Below are 26,945 nucleotides of genomic sequence, written 5' to 3'. Positions count from 1 at the left end.
TTAAATATCAATTTTTATTATTTAATGATTTAGGCTTTATAGTTCATAAACATATTAGGTTCTTAATTAGTTTATTGGTTTATCTATGCAATAAATCTTATTAGATCTTCACAATAATTTTCCCGACAGAAACTAAATTGCTTACAAATTTTAAAATACACGGACCATAATATTTATATACAAGAAATTCTAAAACTAAATTGTTAGGATATATAGACCAATGATGTGTTTGGTTTAATTTTTTCAAGTACTTATTTTTTAAAATAAGTCATTTTATAAAAAAAATTAAAGCGTTTCACAATAGCACATAATAACTTTTGAAACACTTTTAAATTGTATTTTAAATGGTTTTTTTATCAAAATAGTTTAAATAAAAATGATTTTTTTCTCGAGTCATTTCAATTAGACTCTAAATTTTTTGATTGTTTTCAAATAAAAGAAAATGAATCGACTTATTTATAAATATAATAAAATGTCATTGATGGGTTGCGATAGATAGTGATATTTTATTATATTTGAAAATATCGTTGAAAGTTAACATTTAAAACAATAACACTAAACTTTTAGTTGGAAAAAAAATTAATATTGTTTTTTGTATTTAAAAAAAAGGAAGGGGCGAAGGAGCAAAGGTTCTAGAGTGTTCCAAAATAAGACAATGGAGGAGGGGGGCTCTAATGGAGGGAGAAGCCAAGCCAAATCCAACGGCCAACAATTGCTGGAAGCTTCAAGAGCCTACATGATTCTTGGGTTCGTTTTGCTCTCATTTTCCTATCTATCCTTTTGGAATTTGCTATAAAGAAACCTACTACTCTTCTCCTACAAAACCCGTTTTATACTCTCTGTATTACCGCTGTTTTGCCTCACTCACAGCGCTCGCCTCTCACCCTCTTATCCAAATCAATCCTTCTCCTTCTAAACCCTAAAACCCCTTTGCGCCTCCGCCGTTTTCTTGTAAGATTCCTTCTCTTTTTTCATTCTGTTGGACTTTCTTATCCTTTACTTCTACTGGGTCATGCTTGCATTTCTACTTGGGTTTTGTTTTTGCTTGCTGATTCTGTTTTCTGTATCCTTTTTTGAGCTTTTTGACTGTTTGGGATTTTTGGGTTTCGATTGTTGGTGGAAACTTGTGTGTCAATTGATCAATTCATTTATTTGTGTCATTTCATTTCTGGGTTTTGATTTATCTAGTATTTTCTACATGGGTTTCGGGTTTTCTTCTTCTTGTGTGCATATTTGTAGCTTGTGATTCATTTATATCTCGTGTTTTGTCTATCTCTTTGTTTGAGTTTTCAGACATTTTTGGGTGTTTATTGTTGTTTGAGAATTGTGTGTCAAATGTCAAATGTCAAATGTCAATTGTCGATTCTATGTTGTTGAATTTGATTGTGTCATTTGGTTTCTGGGTTTTCTCTATTTAATCTTCCTACATGGGTTTTGGGTTTTCTTACCCTTATTGTGTGTATTTTTAGCTGATTTTCGTCCGTGCTTGCTGATTTAATTCTTCATTCTCTATATGATTTTTTTTTTTTTTTGGGTCTTTGATGTCGTTTGAGAATTGTGTGTCAATTCCTGTGTTGATAATGTTGTTTGTCATTTCTGGTTTACAATCTATCCAATCTTCTCTGCATGGGGTCTCTAATCTAAGTCTACTTTATTTTCAACTCATGAATTTCCATCAGATTGCATTGTCAACCCTTTGCCCTATTTGTTTGCAATTGTTTTTATGAAGTAAATTGACGGTGTGATGATTACTTTCTGTGTCAGTTTGGAAGAGGGTAGATGGCTTCCACTTTCACAGCAATTGGGACCCTTGCTGCGCCTGGAAGCCGTGTAATGGATAAAAAGCTTTTATCATCTTCTGAAAAGTTGACTTCTCGCACATCCATTTCTTCATTTGCACTCCCGAGAAGACAGAGCGTAGTTCTAAGAAGAAACCGTTCTTCCAAGATCTCTGCCATGGCCAAGGAGTTGCACTTCAACCAGGATGGCTCGGCTATTAAGAAATTACAGGTAAGCTCCAGTTGTTGCTTGTTCATTCAGTTGTTCTTGTTGTCTGGAAATCTTCTTGCGATGAAGCTATTTTGGTTCCTTTTATAGTTCTTGTAATGAGACGTCTCTTTGTTTCAGAACGGTGTGAACAAACTTGCAGACTTAGTTGGAGTTACTCTTGGACCCAAAGGAAGGAATGTGGTTCTAGAGAGCAAGTATGGCTCCCCAAAAATTGTTAATGATGGTGTAACTGTTGCAAAAGAGGTATCCCATTCCCACCTCTGTATTTAAACTTCATTTATTCCATTCTATATCTCTATACTGAAGTACTTTCAAATTTGTATTTGTTTCATTCATTGTGGTTTTACTTGTGACGGTTAGGTTGAATTGGAGGATCCAGTTGAGAACATTGGTGCTAAGCTAGTCAGACAAGCTGCTGCGAAGACCAACGATTTAGCTGGTGATGGAACTACAACTTCAGTTGTTTTGGCTCAGGGTCTTATTGCTGAAGGTGTCAAGGTATCCAGATTCAGAGTAGTGCTATGTTTAAGCATCTCCACATATGAGTTTTTACTAACTGATATGAACATATTTTAGGTAGTAGCAGCTGGAGCAAACCCTGTTCTTATCACAAGAGGCATTGAAAAAACTGCCAAAGCCTTGGTCTCTGAACTCAAACAAATGTCAAAAGAGGTAAAATTGCAGGGTTTAATGATTCTGTCATTTGGTGCATGTTTGGGAGTGATTTTAATAATTGTTAAAATCACTTTTATCGTATTCAAATGTTAAATGGTCTAGACTGTTGAATGCAATTTGCATATTATCAAAATTAGTTTTGAATGATTATAAGCATGTTTCATAGAGCTTTCGAAAATGACGAAGTGATTTTAACCACTTCATGATCACTCCATAACGTGTCCTTGATGGTTGGATGTATTTGTGAATAAGCTAGATTAAGATGTGATATTGTTCTAGGTTGAAGACAGCGAATTGGCCGATGTGGCTGCAGTTAGTGCTGGAAACAACTATGAAGTGGGTAATATGATTGCTGAAGCCATGAGCAAGGTAGGAAGGAAGGGTGTGGTGACTCTTGAAGAGGGAAGAAGTGCTGATAACAGTCTCTACGTTGTCGAGGGAATGCAGTTTGACAGGGGTTATATCTCTCCTTATTTTGTTACTGATAGTGAGAAAATGGCTGTGGAATTCGAGAACTGCAAGGTAAATGCAATATTCCATCCCTCTTAGAACTGCCAGGTATAAAATGTTCGTGTCTTCTAACCATCTGTACTTTGGGAATCATACAGCTGCTTCTTGTTGACAAAAAGATCACCAATGCAAGGGATCTCATTAACATACTGGAGGATGCTATCAGAGGTGGCTATCCTGTCGTGATAATGGCAGAGGATATTGAGCAAGAAGCTCTGGCAACTCTTGTTGTAAATAAATTGAGAGGATCTTTGAAGATCGCTGCACTTAAAGCTCCCGGGTTTGGAGAACGCAAGAGCCAGTACCTTGACGATATTGCTATTCTCACTGGAGGTCTTTCCTCTTCTTCATATATGAGTTATCATTAAAAAATCTTAATAAGAAGGAAACGTAAGTGTGTGATTTGTGTTTTTCTGGGGTTGTTGAAAGTTCTTTTTTGTGTTGTGATACAGCCACGGTTATCAGAGAGGAGGTAGGGCTTTCCTTAGACAAAGCTGGAAAAGAGGTACTTGGACATGCATCCAAGGTAGTGCTTACCAAAGATACCACAACGATCGTTGGTGATGGTAGCACCCAAGATGCAGTGTCTAAGCGTGTTGCACAGATTAAAAATCTGATTGAGGTAGTGATAGCGATATTTTTATTTCATTTTATTGTTTTTGCTTGAAACTTTCCACGCCAATGCTTGAGCAGACAAAACTGGGTACTGATTTGGCTAATTGATTATGTAGGCTGCAGAACAGGACTATGAGAAAGAGAAACTTAATGAGAGAATCGCTAAACTTTCTGGTGGTGTAGCAGTTATACAGGTATATTTATTTGGTTTGTGGCTTTGTGCAGCATATCAGCTTGTTTTGCTATACATGGTTCTGACTTTTTGGCAAATCTTGAAGGTTGGAGCACAAACTGAGACAGAACTCAAGGAAAAGAAATTGAGAGTTGAAGACGCTCTTAATGCTACAAAGGTACTGTCTAATGCTGTATTTATAATTCAGATCCCTTGTTAAGTTTCCAGATTTTTATCTAAAATGACTGTATTATCTAAGAATTTATGAGAAACAGCTGGGACTGGAACAATGATTACCTTTTCAGCTTGAATAGATTTGGGTTAATTTCGAAAATTTAAAATGATTTGCAGGCAGCTGTTGAGGAAGGTATTGTTGTTGGTGGTGGTTGCACCCTCCTCAGACTTGCATCAAAGGTGGATGCCATCAAGGAATCCTTTGAAAACGATGAGGAGAAGGTAACCTGTCCAGTAAATTTAAATTTTCTTTGTGCATTGTTATCTCCTTTATCATAATGTTCTATTAACTCGGTCATACTATAAAATGGCTGCACACAAGTCCACTACATAGAAGTTTTTTAGGCTGGTTGATTATTGGTGGTTTAGGCATCTTGTTTTTGCTACCTTTTTGTTGTTCTTTACTGTCTACTGTTGGTTTTGTTTCTAAAGTTCTATTGGTTTGATGGCAGGTTGGAGCAGACATTGTCAAGAGAGCATTGAGTTATCCCCTCAAGCTGATTGCAAAGAATGCCGGAGTCAACGGTAGCGTTGTTAGTGAGAAGGTATATATGATTACGACACAACTTCCCATTCAATCTTTGCTGTTCCTCATTGTGGTTGTATAGAAGTGTTGAGGTTTTTGTTTCTTTATCAGGTATTATCCAGTGACAACTATAGATATGGATACAATGCTGCAACTGGGAAGTATGAAGACTTGATGGCTGCTGGAATCATCGATCCAACCAAGGTGAGGACTTTTTTGTGATAACAATCTTGTTCTTGGGTAAGAAACTGAGCTTTCACGGAGAGAGATGAATATGAAAGAATGAAAAGAGGAGATTCTGGACTAACTACAAAAAGAACCTCAATCTAACAAAATTAAGAGTGTGTTTGATTTAACTTTTTAAGTGTAATTTTGAAAATGAGTCATTTTGGAATAAATTAGAGTGGTTGACAACCACTTAAAATAGCTTAAGATTGTCAAAGTTTATTTTAAGCAGGCTTTAAAATAAAAAAGTTAAATAAAACGACTTTTTTGAAAAACATTTTTTTACAACGTAGCAAGAAACTGAGCTTTTACATAGAGAAATGTGTAAACAAGTCCAACAAAAGGGAGAGACTGAGGACTAACAACAAAGAGAACATAGCTACAACATTCTTTTTTCTTGGGTAAGAAACTAAGCTAGTCCAACAAAAAGGAGGGACTGGGGACTTACTTCAAAAAGAACCTCAGTCCAACAAAATTAAACTAAGATGATAGTTAAAACGTTTTTATTCTGGAGTAATAAAGAATGTATAGGTCCATAAAAAAACAAGTCCAACAAAAGGAGAGACTAACTAGAAAAAAGGAATTTCAATCCAACATAATAAAACTAAGATCATAGTTACAAAAATGTATGGCGTGATTCCAGCCTTTGAAACTTCATCACAATGGCTCCACCTCGTTGAAAATCATATTGGATGATAACAATGTGTAGCCTGCTTGGTTTCTCTTTGAACGTGGATGATATTAGTTGTTGAATATGACTCGAAAGTTGAGATACACGTATAACTGTCTGAAATGGCTTGTGTGTTTATGTGATTTCAGGTGGTTAGATGCTGCTTAGAGCATGCAGCTTCAGTGGCAAAGACATTCTTGATGTCAGATTGTGTGGTGGTGGAGATCAAGGAGCCTGAACCAGTTCCTGCTGGCAATCCCATGGACAATTCAGGATACGGGTATTGATGAAAGAGTAGCACTTAGTAATAATGAAGAGAGCCATTCCATGGGAGAGAGAGAGAGAAAGAGGAGAAATAGAAATTAATTCTGTGATGAATGTTGAGGTAAAAAAAAGCCATTTTTCTTCTTTATTTTTGTAGATTCAGCCACTTCTTTGTACTAGAGAGTGACCTTAGATGAAAATGTCAAAGCATTCAAAGAACATGACAATGATTGAGAGCATCCATCTTCTTCTTTAGTGGAATTTTAATGATTAAGAGCATCTTCTTCTCTTAAAGTTCTCCCTCTTTTTCCATGTTGAAAAGTATCATCTGGCCTTATTGCTTTGAGAAATGGGTGTCTTGTGGTTGGCAAGGTACTATTGACCTATTATTATTACATGCCTGTGAACTTTAGGTGATGTATTAACTTAAATCTCAATTTGATAATTGTATCAATTTTTATTCTAATATCAACTTAAATTTTAAATTTTTGAATTTTTATAATTGTATCAATTTTTGACTCTTAATTATGTTTTATTTGATTACTTGAAAGTTTGAGATTTAAATTTTAACGAATTTTAACGAAAGTTTAGAGTTTAAATTGATATATTTACGAGAGTTTAAGGTTTAAATTGATACATGGTTTAAATTGATATAATTATTAGTTTTTGGTTGGGGATTAATTGTTACAATCTTTAAAGTTTAAGGCTTGAATTGTTACCATTCAATTCTAAGAGTATAAATTGATATTTGTCTTATTATTTTAAATAAGATGTCTAGTAATAAATCGAATTATAATAAAATTGTATTTCCTACTTATCGTTGATTTAAATTATTTTGGTTGACTTTAGATTATGTTCTCCTTCTTTTTAAAAAAAATAATTAAAAAAATTGACAGATTTGAGAGCATTAGTTAATTAAATGCAACTTTATAACTTTATCAACGTAATATTTCATGGACGTCAAGACATCTATTATTATTATTTTTTTTTAATTCAAATAAGTGTAGAAGTTGACGTGGGAACCGTTTATGATTGTTTTCTTTTTCTGAATTAGGAAAGTGTTATAAATAAATGTTTAAAATGTCAATTTTAATGAAAATATTAAAATTTTAATTTTACAAAAATTTGGATGAAAAATATTGATATCGATATCGACGGAGAAACATTATAAAAGCGAAAAATTCAAAATTTAAATTTAAATTAATAAATAAACATTTTATGATTATTAAACAAATTAACATATCTATTATCGATTTTACTGTTTAATTATTATGTTTTGTAGATTTTTCTATGATATAATGGAAATATGATTTACCCATCATTTCAATATCGTCAAATCTAGAAAAATATGAAAATATTGATGAAAGTGTTGGAATGTCGATGAAAAACTAATATTATATGTAAGTGATATTTCTCTTCCGATTAGAGGTTTTGTCATAAAAAAAGACCATACATTTATATCAAAAATTATATTAAAAAAAGCATGTAAAATAATTGAAGATATTAAAATCACAGCAAATTAGTATATATCACTAAATAATTAAAATATAAAATTGTCCATAGTCTCAGTTAGCTAGGGTGTTTGTAGGTAGAATTGGATTGTAACACTTTTTAAATCGAATTTAATTATTTTATAATTTATTCAACCTTAACAATTTTTTATTAAATAATGAACTCAACCTAATCATATAGCATTTGGTTTGTGTTTGGCTTGAGTTATTGGGTCATTATTTAAATTTTCATTTCAAAAAGGAAAAAAAATGTTAATATGTAAAAAAGAAAAATATATATTTAATTATTTTCATTTTTTTTATAATATGTAGAGTGGGGAGATCGAACATGTAATTTTGAAGTTAATTGATGCCGGTTAAACTATACTCACGTATTGAATTAAGACTAGCCACTCAATTCTAATTTATATTATGAATTTTTTTTTTATAAAGTGTAAGGAAAGTTTTTTTTTTAATAGCCATGGAATAATAAATTATTTGAAAAAATCATGAACCTATTTACATTAAAATGAATATATGTATATATATTTGTATTGTAAGTAAAAATAATATAACTTTTAAAATTAGTAATAAGTTTACATTGGCTCGGGCTATTTCAAGTAAATCATAAAATCAACATGTTTTTTATTTATTTGATCCAAATCGAACTCAAGATATGCTGGTTGGGTTAGATTGATTGGAATTTTTAAGTCTCGATTTTATCTTGTTTAATTGTTGGAACATATATTTCCTTTTTTAAAAAAAAAAAAAATCAAATTTTCGTAATTTTTATCTGAATTGTTGAGATTTTCCTTAAAAATATGATCAACTTGATTTAATATTATCTCAAAGTCGGTTAGGATTGATTAGAGATTTTTTTTAAAAAAAATAATTCGTATTTAAATTCTTTTAATAAAATCTTTTTAAAATACATATCGAACGGTTGGCCAAACATTTTTACTTGATTCAAAATGATTTATTTTTAAAATTAAACCAAACAAACATCTTGTTTGTATTTTTTAAATTACTGTTTTGTTATTATTTAAAATTTGAAAAAGTTGAAGTCAATTATCATTTTTTTATGATCTATTTTCGTTTTTTATAATATGGGAGTATTTTTAAATATAAAAAAATATTTACACTTCATAGGAAAAAATTCTAAAAGTATACAACACTCTTCAAACTTTTTTTTCTGTAAAATATAAATATTTTTTGGATTTAATTTTATTGATAAGAATTTCTTTATTTTTGTTCATTTTTCTTTAAAAAAAAAAAAGAAAAAATAAATAAACAAGTTGGTTCATCGATTTACTATCTTTTAAAAATAAAAATCCAATTATCTATTCTTAAAAAAAACTATGGTTAAATGCAGATTTGGTAGCTAAAAAAAATGTTTATAATACATTTTCAAATGTTTAATTTAAAATCTAAGTCATTTTAGAAAAAAATAGAGTGTTTGACAAACTTTTGAAGAATATTTTTAACAACTTTTATGGGAAGTGTTTAAATAAAAAAGACTTTAAAAAAACACGTCAATCCAAAGACCCTTGGTTATTTGTCTAGTTAATCTATGATAAAATCATTTTTTCCTTACTCTAAAAATAAATCAATTTTAATAATATGAAAAATATATCTAAGAATGTAAAATTAATAATTAATTTTAATAGTATAAAAAATATATCTAAAAAATATAAAATTAAACATTAAATTGATTTTAAACTATAAAATCTAATTTCAAACTTTTTAAAATCACTCCAAACCTGCACTTATATAAAACATTAGTGTGAAAATAAATCCACGTGTGTAATTTTTGGCAATAAAAAATTCAAATGAGAAATAAATAAATAAATAATTAAGAAAAAAAAGGAGAGAAGAAAAAGTACACAGAAAATAGCCAAAACAAATATCAGTTTCGATAGTTGCGAAAAGCGCGTCCCTTTTTACCATTTCTTTTTCCCTATTTTTATTTATATTCCCACATCTCCTTTAACCGTTTCCCATCCTTTTCTCTCTTCTATTTATTTATTTATTATTATTATTTTAAATATAATTCTAATTCTAATTTTATTTCTACACTTTTTTTTTATGAACTTTTCATTTTTTTTTTAAGATTTCAAAATATTTTTCTCTAAACAGCAAATCTACCTACTTCAAATGACCTAAAATTTGATAGCTAACTTCGAATTGTCATTATCTATCTCGACGACGGTGCTAATACGAACCACAATTTCTAAAGTTCTAGAGCTAAACTTGTAGGATATTTTTTATAAAAAATTTTAAGTTGTTTATTGATTTAGTTTTAAATTTTAGTTATTAGTTTGTTGAGATATCTTACCAAATATGAAATTTTAAATATCTGTAGATTATGGGATTTTTAGGCAATGATTTGACTATGGTATTGTGTGGTAGATTAAATTAATATATTACATGATTCCAAGAAGCATTTTGGAAGTTTGTGATTCCAATGTCCAAAAAAATAAGAAATAAAACCCAAATATAAAAATTAAAAAATTAAAAAATAGGAAAAAGTAAGCATACAGAAAGAGTGGGAAAAAGAGGAAGAATTGAATGAAAAACGTAACACTCCAAATCCATGCATGTTACTAAATGACTAATCTTTTTTTAAATTGATTTATTTTATTTTAGTTTTTAAAATTTCAATCAAAAAAAGTTTTGATTTTGATCTCGATTTTTATTCGGTTTTGATATTTTGCCAATTCTCTTCATCTTTCCTGTAATCTCTCCTCTTTTCTTCATTCAATCTCTCTCTCTTTATTTCTATATCTTCTTCTTCTTCTTCTTCTTCTTCTTTACGCCGCCTCTCTTTTCTCACATTACCTTCAGCGCTTTACCACTCTTTGTTTTGCATTGTTCTTTGTTGTAACATAAACCCAATTTCCCACATTCTCTCATTCCCACTTTTTTCCCACTGAAAAACCACTGTATATTGTCGTTTCTTCCTCTGATTCGTCTTTTTTCTCACGTGGGTCTCGCTTTATTTCTCATTTCCTCAACTGGGTTAGTCTCGATTCTCATATATTCATTCGCTTTTTGATCATCGGGATGTTGAAAATCTCTCTGATTCTTGGATTTTGTATAATGATGTTTGTGAAAAACTTTATGACCCATGTTTTTGTTTCCCTTTTCATTGTGAGTTTATTGCTTTTTTCTACTTTCTATGATGTGGGTTACGGTTTCTTTTAGGGGGTTTTTTTGTATTGTGTAGTCGCATTTTCTTGGATTTAGCCTTTCTTTTGATTGGTTGTTCTTGAGCTAGAAATCTAATGATGTGGTTGTGTTATGAGTTCTTCTGATATTTTCTTTGATGTTTTTGGTTTTTTATTTTATGAGGTTCTGTAGGGGTCGATCGCTATTCAGGATTGATCTTTTGTTTTTTGTTTTTTAATTTTTTTTTTCTTGGTTTTGAACGTTTCGTTTATAGAATGACTTGTCTATTGGGCAATCGATCGTCTCAAATGATGAGATTGTTATTGATAGGTTTGGGATTATTGATTAAAGGGTGTTGCTACAGAGTACTTATTGGTTTATTTTTTTACAATGTGAGGTTGTCATTTCAGTTTAAATGTGATGTGATTGAAGATATACTGAATAGACTTTGTTCTTTTGTGGTTGTCAGGTTGGTCTTGACATAGGAAACTTACTGTATCATTGTATTATTTCTTTTGTGATTGAACTGAATGATTTTGCTTGATATTTGTATTCTTCATCTAAGACTTGGTACTGTTTTAATATAGGTGATTAAGGGGTTCTCCCGTGTACAAAATAGAAAAATGGGCAGTAAACTGAAGTTTGAACTTGAGAGGTTTCTCAGTGAGAATCCGATGGTTGCTTGTGAAAATGGATTTTCTGAAGAATCTGTTCAAAACGGAGTATCTTCAGTGACTGCAGATTCCAGTTTGTCCTTGGAGAAAATCCACAGTAATGGAAGTTTGGAGAATGGACCGGTCTTGATCAATGATCTTCAGCAATCAAGTACTGGTCAATTTCGGACTGGGGAAAGTAACCGGATTGGAGACCGGTCCTTGACATCTGCAGTGGAGAAATTAAGTTTGGGTGGGGAGGGGACAGGGCAAACTTGGATGAATCATCCCAATTTAATGGATGACCAATTTGAAGGCTATTTGAATAAGCAATCAATGAACTCTGAAGCATCAATGGTAGTTGATCCCTCTTTGAGGCCTTCGAATCGTGCGAGCAATGGTTATTATGAAATTCGTATGCCGGGTCTTCCCCCTCAGCTCTCATTTTCAGCAAGACTTGTTTCTGATGTCCACAAGAAGGGGGAGGCTGGCGGCCACCTTACGTCATTTGAGACTCCTACCTCTGCTATGCCATTCACTCATGAAGTGCCTGCTAGAAATTTGCAGCTTCCTTTATCCTCTCATCATGAGCAAATGTTGCTGAATGGATTATCCCCAGTTCATTTTATGCACCCACAACAAATGAATCAAGGTGAAATAGGTCCAAATTGTGCAAAAGGAGAGCAGCTCCATAGCTGCAGGATGCAATGGCAGCACCAATACCTGCATGATCTTCATAATCAGCAACTAGGACATTCGAATCTATTTGAATCTTGTGGTAATGCTGCATTTGGGCCGTTGCGGTTTCAGAGTCCTAAGCAGCAACGTTTTGTTGAGGTTCCATTTCATCCCTGTCGTGAGCAGTCTAAACATGAAGGATTCTGCAATGGGAATGCACATTGTGCGGGTTCAGGGATACCAAATCTTGCATTTGCAACACCTTATGTAGATATATTAGATGCACAGGAAAAAAGTTTCAAGCAAAGTTCTCCTAGGAAGATTCCCACAAGGACCCATGGACTGATTGGAGTTGATTGTATGAAGGTTCCAGATTCTGAGAAACTCAAATATTATATCAGTCAAAATGGATTTCTTTGTCCAAGTTGTTATGTTAGGCAGTATGGTTTTGCTTCAACAGCCAAAGATTGCGTCTGTCATGACAACTTAAGAGTATCTTCTATGTTGTCTAGTTATGCAAATCGTAAAATAGAGATTCCGCCTCCAAAATGTAACTCTCTTGATGAAGCCACGGGTAAAATTTATCTCATGGCTAAAGATCAACATGGTTGTCGCTTCTTACAAAGGATGTTCAGTGAGGGTACGAAGGAAGATATTGAGATGATTTTCGGTGAGATCATTCATCATGTTTCCGAGCTCATGGTAGATCCTTTTGGAAACTATTTGATACAGAAGCTCCTTGGAGTTTGTGATGAGGATCAGCGCCTTCAGATTCTTTATAAGATTAACAGACCTGGTGAACTGATTCGAATTTCGTGTAATATGCATGGGTATGCTTTATCTCTGTTTACTTTTATTTTTATTTTGGTTAACTCTCTTCTATAATATTCATCCTTCCAAACTACAGGACTCGTGCTGTTCAAAAGCTCATTGAGACTCTCAAAACCCCAGAGCAGTTTTCCATGATTGTCTCTTTGTTGAAGACTGGTATAGTGATTCTCATGAAAAATGTAAATGGTAACCACGTAGCACAGCATTGTCTGCAGTATTTGGTGCCTGATTATATTGGGGTAAGCAGTATATTCCCATCATCTGCATGTTCAAATTATTTGAAATTGATTCCTTTTCTATCTGCTGTTAGATTAGTTTAGCACCATCACCATGATGGGAGAAACATGAGTTGGGAGTTGTTTTGGAAATCTATTTCTTCAAAACAAATTACAAAAAGTAGTAGTAGTGCAGAAGTTGACATTGTTGTTGTTCAAATGACATACATTAGCACAAGCAACAGAGATAACTGCAGGATTCTGTTTCATGAACCCTCTCTCTCAATTTAGCCTGTCATCTTGCGTTTGTTTTTCTACTTGTTTATTGTTTAACTCTAGTTCATTTTGATAATTTGGGGACATAAACTTGAGTTGAAAACTTGGGTGTAAGCATAGAGGATAACCTTCAAATACCTTCTGCACGACAACACTCTCCAAAGGCTATACATTCCACACCATTGGGACATTGCCATCATTTATCTTGATGTCTGATTCGTACATTTAGCTCAACTAGATCTAGTTAAATATCAAAAGACAATAAAAGATTCATATTTATCCCTAATTCCTAGACAGTTAGGTGGCCTTGAAATAAGATTTTGCAATGGTATTTAATTTATTATGGGAGCTTATGTGGTCTGAAGATTTGTGTGTACGTGTAAGTCAAAGTATTGAATTTTAATATCTGTGGTATTGATTTCATTATCAATATTGCTTTTCTCTGATCTTAATTGTTCTCTCTCTCTCCATCTTTTTATAAAAAATAAAAATAAAAAAAATAAAAAAATCAGTGACAAGCTGTGTTTGCCATCAACATCTTTCTCTGTAGTAGATCTCCATGGATTCTTGTTCTATGGGTAGATATTCATTTATTTAATTTGATAGAAAGAACAATGAATTGATCAATGAAATTATCAAAAAGAGGTTATCCTTGTACCATGTAGTACTGGAACCTGTCCCATTTTAGTTCAACCTGTTGCCTCATAATTGAAGATTTTATTTTTATCCTTGTACCTTGTAGTAATGTCCTTCTCCTCCAAGTGTAGTGAAAGAAAACTATGTTGTATTTTATTTTATTTTATTTTATTTGACTTGCATGTGCACGTCTTCCTTGGCAGTCTACTTTGGGATTCTTTTTCACAATCATTTTTGTGACAAATGGAATGCTGATAAGTGAGTTCTTCTGCAGTTTCTTTTTGATGCTGCAACAAAATCTTGTGTCGAGGTTGCAACAGATCGTCATGGTTGTTGCGTGCTTCAAAAATGCCTTGCTGTTTCTGATGCTAGACACCGAGACCGTTTGCTAAGTGAGGTTGTACGTAATGCTTTGGTCCTTTCCCAAGATCAGTACGGGTAAGTAACTTTTGACCTTAATATTGTCCATGGACTCCATTCTCTGTTATTTTGCAGTGTTGTAGTTCAGTTCTAAAACTAGTTTTTATTCAAGGTTTTAACTCATTGATTCAACTACTGTTAGAAAATAGCTTTATAGATTGCAAAGTAGTGAGGCAATATCTATCATTGAAAATGCTTTTCTGGAAAAAGGGGAGAGCTAGTTTGATTGATTCATCCTCTCTTGTTTATTCCTAAATAACAATTTAAAAAATCCTATTTAAATTGATCAAGCGGCTAAGAAATCTTCCCCCTGGCCTGTATCAATGAAATGTTTACATGTTTGTTTAGCTTCCTGAGAAACTTTTTAAAAGGTGTCCAATGTTAATAAAAGTAATTGAATGGAACAAAGCAACTCACTTATGAATGTATAGTTTTTGTGAGATAAACTATACACAGAAGCTACTAATGATTTAGCATCTGAACCTAATATGTAACAATTTAATCTCAAGTACAGTATTGAGGTTTAGAAATTTAGTCCATGTAGTTTAACTAGCTATTCTTATAGTTTGTTAGATTAAATGTTTTAGATAATTTTGTCTGTGACCTTTTCATCCGTAGTAATGTTTCAGAACTCAGTGCTTGACTTCACATTGCAATGATGCAGGAACTATGTCGTGCAATTTGCCCTCGAGCTTGCACGGTGTCCTTCTAACCTTCCTTGGGTGACATCTGGCATCTTCAAACGGCTAGAAGGCCATTTTTCGGACTTGTCCATCCAGAAATATAGCAGTAATGTTGTTGAAAGATGTGTTTATGCTGGAGATGAATATCTCGCCAAAGTCGTCGATGAGTTGATAAATGATGAACGATTCAGTCAAATTATGCTGAACCCATATGGAAACTATGCAGTTCAAGCAGTGCTGGCCCGTTCTGGGGTTTGCAAAGTGAGTATCACACTCTCCTTGTTCCAAAGTTTTAACTATATGTTGGTTGCTGCTACATGTTATCTTCCTGAACTCGCCCATTATCTTTTGATAAACGATGAAATTACAACTCAAGAAAACGAAAAAGAACAATGGTTCTGGAACTGTTTTAATTACTTACGTTACAGTGTCTCTGCTGTTTCAATCTGATTTCTAATTGAATTACATGAATGTTTTTTTGGCCAAACAGAGTTCTGTTCATGCTAAACTTGTGGCTGCGATCAGACCGCACGTCCCTTTGCTTAGGACAAACATGTATGGGAAGAAAGTCCTTGCAGTGCTCGCAAAATCAAACTAATCGGCGCAATGGTCGACTAAGATGGCCTGCCTCTAACCTGCATTTTTTGTTGTTGTTTGTTAAGAGGGCATAACTAGTCTTTCCCTCGTGTTTTTTCTCTTCTTTTTCTTTTTGTTTGTAAAGGGAGCTTAGGCCATTAACCATGGCTGCAAGTGTGTGCAACATGGTTCTATCTCCATATCTCGAAAGAAACCGATTAGAGATGAAGACATTCATCTCTATCCATTTCTGGATGTGAATACCGTGACGACGAACGGTTACGCATCTGTATTTTCCTTCTGTAGATTCGCTGTTGTACTAGAGACCGAGATGGTGACAGTAAGCTTAGGCTCTTTTCAGTAATGTATAGACTGCAAACTTTTTGAGTGTGGTTCTTTTAGAATGATTGAAATCATGCTCATGGGAAGGAGGAGTCATCTGCTTTTTCTCATCTTTGTTCTTTGTTCTGAAGGCTTTCTTTTAGTTCTACCATTATGGATGGAGGATCGTAGTCTAGGGGTTCACACAGTTCGATTTGGTTCGGTTTCGGATTTAGTTTTCAAATTCGCTTCACAAAAAACCAAAAACCAAAAAAAATTGGCTTCCTTGTCATTTTAAACCAAACCGATGCTTCAGGAAGAAACTAAAATTTTGATTTTGGTTGATTTTAATGATAATTAGTGTTTTATCCACTAAGCTTAGAGTTGTTTTTAGAACGTTTTGCTTTAGAAAGACTTATGATCAGTTTATGTTTCCTGTGAAGGGTAGAAGAAAAAGAAAGAGATGAAAGGCGGTAATGATGGTGTTGGGGGTCAAAATGGTAACTTTAATGGAGTGTGGGTGCAGCCATTAGAAACCAAAACACTCTTTGTCTGAAAAATAAATGGCTGACCTTTTTGTTTTTGGTTTAATAATAATAATGAAGAAGAAAGCTATAGTTTGGGGGCCAAGCGACGTCGTTTTAGCTTTTATCAGTGTAGGAATAACATACGACAAGTCGGAAAATGGAATTAAAATAATAATAAATAATAACTAACAAAGACGGCTACAGAAAAAAAAAATCAAGAAATAAGAAGAATGTGAAACAAACATCAATTTCGAAAAATGCGAAAAATATGTTTTTTTTAATATAGTTCTTTTTTTTAATTATTTCTCTCTCTCTACATTTATTATTTATTTTAATTAAATTTTCAACTGTTTCCCAATCTTTTCTCTCCCTTATTGCCTTCTTGAATTTTTGCATCCCATAATTGAATTTCCCTTTTCTTCATTTTCTTTCCAAAAATATGATAAATGCTATTATTTCTTTCTCTACCAATTGTGTTATATATAACTATTTATTTTTATTAAAATTATTCTTTCATTTATCTTTTTTTAAACAAAAAAAATGGCTTTTGCATTTATTTTTGTTTTGTGATTTTGTTATTATTTTAGAATGTTTTATTGGATTTTGTGTACATTATTAATTAATTTATTGAGATTTTCTTGAAGAACATGGTAAGGTGTTTTTTGACATGATCAAAAAGCAACTTTTTCATGCCCAAAAATAATTTTCCCCCAAAATACCAAGTTTTGGATATTTTAGAATTAAGGTATAAATTTGGATTTTATCTCTAATAAAATCCTAATCTTTTAATTCTGTATTTTGTATAACAGTGAATTCTAAGATCAAAAATTCAAAGTTTATAAATTAAAATCGTAATTTTGAAAATTGATGGTCTAAATAGACATAAATGTCAAAGTTAATTTACCTATACGGTCATTTTTTGAACGATAGAATGTAAAGACAAATATTTATAGTTATAAACTTTTAATTTTATTATAATATATACGTATAGATTATGGAAAAAAAACATATATAATAGACATAAATGTCAAAGTTAATTTACCTATACATGATTTAATAAAATTAGACTATTTATAAGATTTTTATCGAATATTTTAATAGATTCTAACTTTTAAGCTATTGGAATTAAAATACTTGGCCAACAATTTCTTTGTAATCTATTTACCAAATTTGTAATTTAACCATATAGTTAAAATACTTGGCCAACAATTTCTTTGTAACCATAGTTCTGTTCTGGTTTTCCTGTTTAGTAGCATACTTTTAATATTAGCTACTGTTTTTTAATATTAATTTGGGAAAGATAAATTTTTGGTTCCTTAATTTTTTTTATGATTGTTATTTAGTCTATAAATTTTAAAATGTTACACGTTTATCTCTAAATTTTAATTTTGACTTTGTTTTTAGATTTCAAAATATTATTAAGTTTACTTTCCATCTGACCCATAAACTTGAAGATTTTACATTGGTATCCTTATGTTTCATGAGTAAAAATGTAACATTTTGAAAACCAAATAAAAACTATACTCATTAAAATGAGCATAACTCAACTAATTTGCTATTGACCTCAAGGTCTTTCGATTCTTCATCCTACATACGGTAGAAAAAAAATATATACTCAAAAAATATGTTTCTTCCCTCTTTGTTTTTATAAAATATTTTTTTAGAAAACAATATTTTAAATTACTTTTTTTTTTTTTTAAATGTGGGTATGATTTTATATGTATCATCATGTTATGACTAAAAGATTGTTAGATAAGAATATATTTGTTAAATGTAAAGTTTTTCAATGGTCCATAATATTTATTTTCAAAATTTAGCTGTGAATTAGGTATGCCTTGCAATTATTAATGAAGAGCTTGAAGAAGTTAAGTTCATAATAATAATAATAATAATAACAAAAAGATTTTTTTTTTTTTTTTTAAGTTATGCACTAAAAGATCGATAGTTATTATTTATGGGGATGAAAAATGGAATATATTCCATAAATAGGACGAGTAATCAAAACAATCTTTGCCATAAAATAAAGATATTGGCTTATTTAGAAATCTATTTATCATTAAAATGTGAGATTTAAATTTATTTTCACGAAAAAAAATACCGAATATATATTGTAGTGAATATAGAAATTATATTAGAAGCCTCAATTTTCTTGTGTACGACATAATTTTATATCAAGATCAAGATATACCATTTTCTTTTTTTTTTTTAAAAAAAATAAAGATATAGTTTTTCAAAATCTTACTATTTCAAAATTTTCAGATAATTTAAAATCTTCCAAAATACAGAAAAAAAAATCGTAATAACATCCAACAAAACCATTTTAAAAATATTTTCCTCTTCAAAATATAAGGAAAAAAATCAATTTTAGACTTAAACTTTCAGTTTTATCCTAACCTTATATAACAATTTCATAGTCCGTTGGTTCGCTATTTTATTCATAAATAAACTATATAAAAAAATTATAAACTCATTAATTTCAATTAAAAAAATAACTTTTAAAAAAAATTTGATCAATGCAAAAATTAACTATTTAAATAACTTTATCAAAATTCATAAACTTTAGCAAAAACAATTTCTCTAATGTTATTTTATCTAAAATTTTGTAGATTTTGTTCATACACCTATTTTATAAATCATAAAAGAAAAGTATTATAACAATATTTTGAGTGAGACGAAACAAAGTTTATAATTAAAATTAAAAATTTATCTAAATTTGAGATACAATTTGATAAGATTGAAATCGATAATCTTATATAAATTTAGGCTAGATCTTTTTTTTTATCAACATTAGAATAATATTGAAATTTAGTGTATATATAAAAATCTTCTAAGATACAGCTAACAATCCAAATCTTAATATCTCATAAAAGATCAAATTTTCTTTTTTAAAATACAAAATCTAGTTGAGAGAGTACGAACTTTATATTAGGTGAATTATAACGTCTCATTAAACAAATTTATATTTAATTTTTTTTCATAATTAGAGTCAAACATTAGAATAATATGAAATCTTTGTTCATATAAAATATTCGAAAAAACATTAATTTTAAAAGATAAAAAAATAAAAATAAAAAATTTGTTGTGTTTGATTTTGATGACTCCAACAATACCCAAAAACAAACAAAACCCAAAAGTATAGGCTCACACACAGAGAGTGAGAGAGGAAGAAAATAAAATAAAGAATCAAAAAATTCAAAAGAAAAATTAAAAAGGAAGAAACAATTGAAAACGTAACACTCCAAATCCATGCAGGTTACTTGATTACTCTCCCCCTTTTGATATTTTTGCCAATCTCTCTTTATTTTTCCTATAATTTCTCCTTCTTTAATCCCTTCTCATTCTCTTCCTCTTCACGCCGCCTCTCTTCTTCTTCTTCTTCTTCTTCACCTACACCCCTTTTCTATTCTATTCGATCATTCATGGAAAACCCACATTTTATTTTCCAACTTCTTTGATAAAAAACTCTTCCTTTTCCTCTACATTTTGCCCCCTTTTCGTCTTTTTCCCTCACTGATGCGTTTTCTCTGACGTGGGTCTCTTGTTTTCTCTCATCGCTTATTGGGTTAGTTATGATTCATCCCTTTTCTCCTTTTCTCTCTTTTTTGTGTTTTGGGAGCTCTTGCGATACTGATTTTGTTGATCAAGGTCTGTGAGTTTATGACCCTGTTCTTGATTTTGATGATCGAGGATTATTTGGTTTTGTTTTGGGATTTTTCTGTGTCTATTTGTTTCTTTGTGTGTTTGTGTGTGTGTGTGTTTTCCTTTCCTGCATTTGTTGTTTTGATTGTTTTGATTGTTTTGGTTACTGTTGTGTTGGTGTTATTGTTGATTTTTTTTCTTGTTTTGTTATCTTTTACTTGTTGACATTGTGTAGGAGTTGACTGATATTAAGAAGAATTTTGTTTTTTTAATGTAATCTGAATGTTTTATTTTGACTGCGAATGAAGGGTACACTATTTTAGTGGGCGATCGTGACAAACTTGTGGGTTAGGTGATTTGATTGTGATTGTTGGGTATGGTTCAAGATTTCATTGTTCTTTTATCTGGGATGTGGGATAACAGTCATTGGTTTGTTTTTCTGCAATGTAGGTTGGAAATTTGTTCAAATTATGATCTGATCTTCGATACTAAAAACTTTGTGCGTTTTGCTGCTTGGCAGGCTGAGGTTAGAAACTTTTTGTGGCACTATATCATTTATTGTTTAAGTGAGGGGTTTCTTGTTACCTTTTGGCATATTGTGAGTTTTTGTGAGTTACTTACAACAATGGAAGAGATGACTAATGAAATAGAATTTGAGGACCTTGCGAATTTTATTAGCAATCAGTTTCCTAATTTTGCATCTGGTAATGCAGATCCTGAAGAACGCTTGTCATCAATATTTGTGAGTTTCTTTGAAGAGTCTTCCATTAGAGATTTTCATACCAATGAGAACTTGATGGATGGAAATATATCTATGAGTAATCTCCAGCAATCATCTATGGATCAAATTTCAACTAGGCAAAATTCTGTATCAGGCGACCAGTCCTTGGCACTTGCATTTGAAAAGTTAAACTTTGGTGATGAGATGACGGGGCGTGCTTGGAAGTCTCATGCCATTCTATTGGAGGACCATTACTCAGACAACTTGAATAAACCATTACAGACTATGGATCCAGCAGTGTTAGCTGCTTGGAGCTCCTCAAATCACTTGACTAATGGTGTTCACGATCCTCATTCGACAAGACTTGGCCACCAAAACTCTCCTTCCAGACATATACCTGAACAGTACAAGAAGTGGCAGCTTGGTCAGCTTCAGCCATTTGAGACTTCTTCCCCTACTACGCATCTAACTCATGAGGTGGCTAATGTGCCTGCTCCGTATTCGCAGTTCCCCATTGCATCTCAAAGACAGCAAGTTTTCCACAATGGGCGACGTTGCATACATCCACAACAGATGAATCTTCGTCAAATTGGTTGGAATTATGCTGAGGAGGACCAGTTGTACAGGATGCATGAGCAGCACCCATATCTGCAGCATCTTCATAATCAGCAATTGGAACGTCTGCTTCCAATTCAACAACATGAGAACATTGCAAGTAGGCTTTCAAGTCAGAATCGTAAGCAGCAATATTATGAGTTTCCAATTGCTCACCATCCTGAACAGTCTAATCATGAACCATCATGGAAAGCGAGTGCATTTCGTAGGGGTTCAAACCAGTTAAATTCTGTTTTTGGAACACATTATATGGACACAATTCAAGGTATGGAGAAAGTTTCCTTTCCTAGAAAGATGCTTGGAAGGAATCCTGGACTGAACACTGCTGATGCTTTGAGGTTTATGTCTATTGGTGCTGATAAATCAGCCAATCATGTCAACCAAAATAGATTCCTCCGCTCAAATAGCTGTGTTCGGCACAATAATTTTTCAACAGCTACTGAATGCATGTGTCGTGATCACTCCTCTGCTTTGTACTCAGAATCCGCAAATCTTAAGTTAGTGCCTGAGAGATTTAACTCTGTTGATGAAGTCAGGGGTAGAATATTTCTCATGGCTAAAGACCAACATGGTTGTCGTTTCTTGCAACGAAAATTTATGGAGGGTACTGATGAAGATATTGAGAAGATTTTCAATGAAATCATCGATCATATTGTTGACCTCATGGTAGATGCTTTTGGAAATTATCTAGTACAGAAGCTGCTTGAAGTTTGCAATGACAATCAGAGGATGCAAATCCTACGTAGAATTACACAGAACCATGGTGAACTTGTTATAATTTCATGTGACATGCATGGGTATGCTCTTTTCCTGTCATTTTCTATACCTCACAGGTCAAACATGAGCATTTATTGACGTCATTATATTTCCTTTTATTGTTTTTTAATTTTCTTCTACTATTTTCTATCTTAAACACAGGACTCGTGCTATTCAGAAGGTTATTGAAACTCTTAAAACCCAAGAGCAAGTTTACATGATTGTCTCAGCTTTAAAGTCTGGTATAGTGACTCTGATGAAAAACATAAACGGCAACCATGTGGCGCAACATTGCCTTGATTATTTAATGCCTAGTTGCCGTGAGGTGAGGACTATATTTTCTAGATCTGTTTCTTTGAGTTCGTCTGTTTCAAGTGAGAAGGTGCTCACATTTTCATCCGTAGTTTAGAGTTTAGACAAAGAAGAAGGCCAACAGTATCTGTTTAATCATAGGAAATTGCAAAATAAATTCCATGTGTGATGCAACAAAGTAATCTTTTTTGTTTGACTTTCTTTTCTCTTTTAGTTCATCTTTCTGGAGATCTTTGCCATTCTCTTTCAAATTGTTCCTTTGGTTATTTCCCATTCAAGAAGAAACATAGTCTTCAAAAGTCTTTGATAGGCCTTTTACTTAGTTTATCTGTGAGGGGAGAAGGAAGGACAGCCTAGGGTATTTTCTGGTTGCTGAGGTCGTACACGATATTTAGTTAGTATTACCGCAAGTAGCAGCAAATTTTTAAAAGGAAATAGTTCGAAGGGTAGAATGACATGAAGCAAGGAATTTAGAAGGAAGTTGGTGTATGAGGAAAGGATTTAATGGAAAATCTGAGAGCATGAGTACAACTTGTTGGGAGTAGTAGCGAGTAGGGGGAAGACACTCTTAAATATTTTCCAAGCTTTCTACTTCCTTTCAATCTTTTGATTTCCCCCAGAGCTTTCTCAGCCCTTTCCAAAGTAAACATTTATTATCCATATCTTTATATTTGCAAAGAAAATAAAGATGTGAATATGTTATAGAGTCAGCTGAGTGGAACATTGTAGAGAGTTTATGATAAGTTAAACACTTAAATATTCATCATATGATGCTTGAATGACTATTTTAGACTTTTGGTTTTTTACTTGCTAGTGAGAAGATTCAGATTAGAAGTTGGGTGTCATTAGACTGCATTAATTCATTTATTGTGCATCTATCGCCCGTTGATTCTTTGCTTAATAATTTTTCCTAAAGGATGAATATTTCAGGATCCCACGTTCTTCACTTCATCATTTAAAAATGAGCAGGTGGATTAGAACCTAATTTATGCTCTAGAAAATTTGTGGTAATAAGACTCATTGCATGTCTAACAAGAGAATATCTCTTTTTCTTTCTCTCTTTTTGTTGTTGATTTCATTGTTAATGGTGTTGTTGCTCTTGTGTTCTTGCATCTACTACCAATTTTTCTTGAAGATTTATTTTTTCTCAAATTCTTGTGCTCCCTCCCTCGTGGTATGCAGTTTCTCTCTATATTTTTTTATGTCAATGATTTCCTTAGATCCTCATATTGTTTTATTAGAACCCATATGGTAACTGGTAAAGGGATATTATATCAATCATCCACAATCTTCCTAGACTTGAACCTGCTGTCTTTCCAGTTCAACTGTTGTTACAGAACAGAATATCATTTCTAGCCATATAGATGGTTGAACCTTTTTGTTTTGGGGTCAAATTTGGTGAAATTGAAGTAGATATGATTTGTTGTTGCTGGACTCATTAACCTTTTTAACCCTAGCATGTGTAACCCCTTCTGCTCTTCATCCTAAGTGGTTTTTGCTATTGAGAAAGGTTCATTTTGTAGAATGATTTCCGTGAAACAACAAATTAATTCCAGTTATGGCTTTCTCTGCAGTTATTGTTTGATGCTGCCAGAAATAGTTGTGTCGATCTTGCAACTGATCGCCACGGTTGTTGTGTACTTCAAAAATGCCTCAGTTGTTCCGATAGTGCAGATCGAGATAATTTAATCAATGAGATCACCCAAAATGCGCTGGTTATTTCCCAAGATCAATATGGGTAATTTTATGCTCTACCTTTCTTTCCTTTTTTTACCTAATCCTGTTTTTTAGTTTAAATTTTACTTTGTTCTTTGTACTTTCTGTTTTGTTCATTTTGGTCCTTGTAACTTTAAAATGTTTATTTTTCATTTTGGTTTTTGTATTTTTAACTTATATTCATGTGGTTTCTCTAGTGTCAAAATGTTCGCTGTGGGCCTCATACTTAAAAATACTGACCATGTTAGTGCCTTTATTTCATTTGAAATTTTAACATAAAAGTTCATTCACTAAATTATTTTAAATGTCGCCATAAATTGTGTATTAAACCTATGTTAAATTTTTTTAGATAGGGATCAAAGTGGTTACTTTTCAAAAGTACGGTGAACAAAATGGACATTTTGAAAGTACAAGGAGTAAAATGAACCAAAACCAAAAGTATAGAGATGCAAATGAACATTTTGAAAGTACAAGGGTTAAATGAACCAAAATTGAAAGTACATAGATCAAAGTAGTATATAAACCATTTATTTTAGTGGCCATGTTTGATTATTTCACTCCCTATAATATATTATAACAAATCAAACTCTTTTCTCTTGTATATTTAACCGCATGTCCTGTTTTGGTTTATGCAAATGGAAACTATTAAACAATGGATATGCACCTGGCAAAAATAATCAGGCAAATCTTTTGGCAAACGCCTAGGGAAAGGAAAAACATTTGGGTTCAAGAAAGTGCTACCTGGATTTATCAACTCTTTCTTTCATTGATCTAAAATGAGTATGAATATTAAGAATTCTTTTCTTTGCATAGCCACAGGATTATGTAATCTTTGTTGGATCATTTAAGAATTTCTGAATTCAATCACTCTCTTTTTGTCTTTTCTCGTTTCTATTTGGCTATTCCCAGATCAGAAAATCTTGTTTTATTCTTTTCTTTTTCAGTTTTCCAGTCATATAAATTACGGAAAAACTTCATTTGTAGAAGCTTGGATAATTTCGACTTAAAAGTTGATGATTTTTTTATGTCTCTTGACTGCATTATGGAGATGTGTATATTCGACACCAATATGAATATTGGAGCTGATTTGGAGTTATGAAGTAGAATTGACAGATATTGCACTAAATTTAATTATATACAGGAACTATGTTGTGCAATTCATCCTCAAGCTTAATCTTCGATGGGCTACAGAAGCTATACTCAAACAGCTGGAGGGTAATTATGGGGACTTATCCATGCAGAAGTATAGTAGTAACGTCGTCGAAAAATGCCTGCAATTTGCAGATGGAGGACAACTTGCTAAAATTGTGCTTGAATTGATGAACGATCCACGATTTGATAAAATCATGCAGGACCCATATGGCAATTATGCAATTCAAACGGCATTGAATAATACTGAGGTAAGCAGGGCCAAGATTTCCCTTTTCCTTCTGGTATCTGTGGATGAGAAATGTGTGAAATTCTAGGTTAATTTTTTTTGTGTAGCCGCTGCTACATAGTAGATAATTCGATAACTAGAGAACATAGTACTACTTAGAAATTTTCAGAATTTTATTTTGAAACGTTACAATAAAGTTAGAACACTAGACATCCTATGCTTCAACCTCCTACCATCTATAACCTATAGAATTTGCTGATCTGGTTACAATAAAGACCTCCAACTAGAATTGATTGTTAAGAAAAATTAGAAAAAATCTGCCAACTTGAGTATAACTCAATTAGTTTGGACATATACCATTGATCGAGAAGTCAACAAATTTTTTTGAACCACTAGCAAATTTTTTTCTTAGAAGATTGGTTGATTTCTTTTCAACCAAAAGAATAGTGTTTACTACAAGATCCTAATACTTGGGAGCTAGGGAAATTCTAATGTAAAATGCCAAATTTTGTTTTATATTATAGTGCCCAACTGCTGCACTTTTCTACAATTGATTGTCAAACTGATTACTAATGTAGTTATAACAATGTTTGCTTGTTTGCTATGCAGGGTACTCTTCATACTAAATTGGTGGAAGCAATAAGGCCACACGTTCCTGTACTTAGGACGAGTCCATACGGGAAGAAAGTCCTCGCAATAGTTGGAAAATCTAATTAACCAGTTACGAGACTGCTTCTAGTAATCATTTCGTCTTGGTAAGAAAATAACTAAAATATTTGTTTTCCTCTAGTACTTTCTTTTGGTAAAAAGAGTTTAGGCCAGGTCTACCTGGAAAGAAACTTATCAAAGGTGAAGACATCCATATCTTCACTCCTAATTGTTGTTTTGGATAAAAATTTAGGATGCGTAAACGTCGGTCAGTCGTTTGGCTCGTTGGCCATGTTATTTTTTTTGTTTTTTTTTTCTTTTTCGTTTATTCGGCAAAGTAAATAAAGAGGTGAAGGTATAGAGGGGGAATATATGGAGTGTTGTACATTTGTTGGGATTCTATTTTTGAAACTCAATGCATGTAGAAGAAGGGTAAATGTGTGAGATAGGAGAGAGGCTTTTTTTGGTTTGAGGAACTGAGGTAGCTTTGTACTGTGCTATCTTTTTTGGTTGGGCTATGTAATTATCACTCCTGTGAATTATAGCAATTTGGGCTCTGTTTATTGTTCTGCCTTTTTTACTCTCTTTTCAAGTTGCAATTGTGTTGATCATGGTTCTTTCAATGAATACTGAATTGTTTGTTTCCTCTTACATGCTTGGGTTGATAAGACTAGTAGAGGTAGAACGATTTTGATTTTTTATTTTCTATTTTTGTAAAATTATGCTTGCTTACTATTGAATCTCTTTAATCTATCATGTTTCTTTTTAAACTACTTTTAAAATCT

General features: G+C 32.2%; 3 protein-coding genes across 7 annotated transcripts; all 3 read left to right on the top strand.

Moving 5' to 3' along the window:
• The first annotated feature begins 627 nt into the window (after positions 1-627).
• On the top strand, positions 628-6,195 carry LOC120071265 (ruBisCO large subunit-binding protein subunit beta, chloroplastic). Its single transcript, XM_039023433.2, has 14 exons — positions 628-951; positions 1,765-2,010; positions 2,128-2,253; positions 2,371-2,508; positions 2,587-2,682; positions 2,965-3,207; positions 3,294-3,528; positions 3,648-3,817; positions 3,927-4,004; positions 4,089-4,160; positions 4,334-4,438; positions 4,669-4,761; positions 4,854-4,946; positions 5,787-6,195. Exons 2-14 carry the CDS (start codon positions 1,780-1,782, stop codon positions 5,922-5,924), a joined length of 1,818 nt encoding a protein of 605 aa, XP_038879361.1. The 5' UTR covers positions 628-951; positions 1,765-1,779; the 3' UTR covers positions 5,925-6,195.
• Positions 6,196-10,072: 3,877 nt separating this feature from the next.
• On the top strand, positions 10,073-15,981 carry LOC120070941 (uncharacterized). 2 transcript variants are annotated; one of them, XM_039022864.2, is made up of 6 exons: positions 10,073-10,409; positions 11,147-12,720; positions 12,798-12,960; positions 14,123-14,286; positions 14,933-15,212; positions 15,442-15,981. In XM_039022864.2, exons 2-6 carry the CDS (start codon positions 11,183-11,185, stop codon positions 15,547-15,549), a joined length of 2,253 nt encoding a protein of 750 aa, XP_038878792.1. In that variant the 5' UTR covers positions 10,073-10,409; positions 11,147-11,182; the 3' UTR covers positions 15,550-15,981. The 2 variants fall into 2 exon arrangements, with proteins under 2 accessions (XP_038878792.1, XP_038878791.2); XM_039022863.2 differs by lacking the exon at positions 10,073-10,409 and adding an exon at positions 10,420-10,541.
• Positions 15,982-19,493: 3,512 nt separating this feature from the next.
• On the top strand, positions 19,494-26,732 carry LOC120070858 (pumilio homolog 12-like). Of its 4 annotated transcripts, XM_090310613.1 has the most exons (8): positions 19,566-19,937; positions 20,323-20,388; positions 20,465-20,540; positions 20,728-22,147; positions 22,269-22,431; positions 23,993-24,156; positions 25,276-25,534; positions 26,122-26,732. In XM_090310613.1, the coding sequence occupies exons 4-8, from the start codon at positions 20,811-20,813 to the stop codon at positions 26,227-26,229; spliced, it is 2,031 nt and encodes a 676-aa protein (XP_090166739.1). In that variant the 5' UTR covers positions 19,566-19,937; positions 20,323-20,388; positions 20,465-20,540; positions 20,728-20,810; the 3' UTR covers positions 26,230-26,732. The 4 variants fall into 4 exon arrangements, with proteins under 4 accessions (XP_038878680.1, XP_038878679.1, XP_090166739.1 ...); XM_039022751.2 differs by lacking the exon at positions 20,323-20,388 and having other exon boundaries at positions 19,564-19,937; XM_039022752.2 differs by lacking the exons at positions 20,323-20,388; positions 20,465-20,540 and having other exon boundaries at positions 19,494-19,937.
• Positions 26,733-26,945: the final 213 nt, after the last annotated feature.

Source organism: Benincasa hispida, chromosome 2 (assembly GCF_027475165.1).
Source record: "Benincasa hispida cultivar pf3 chromosome 2, pf3_genome.v1.1, whole genome shotgun sequence".
In the NCBI taxonomy this organism is placed as follows: Eukaryota; Viridiplantae; Streptophyta; class Magnoliopsida; order Cucurbitales; family Cucurbitaceae; genus Benincasa; species Benincasa hispida.
This window is presented reverse-complemented; position numbering and strand designations above follow the sequence as displayed.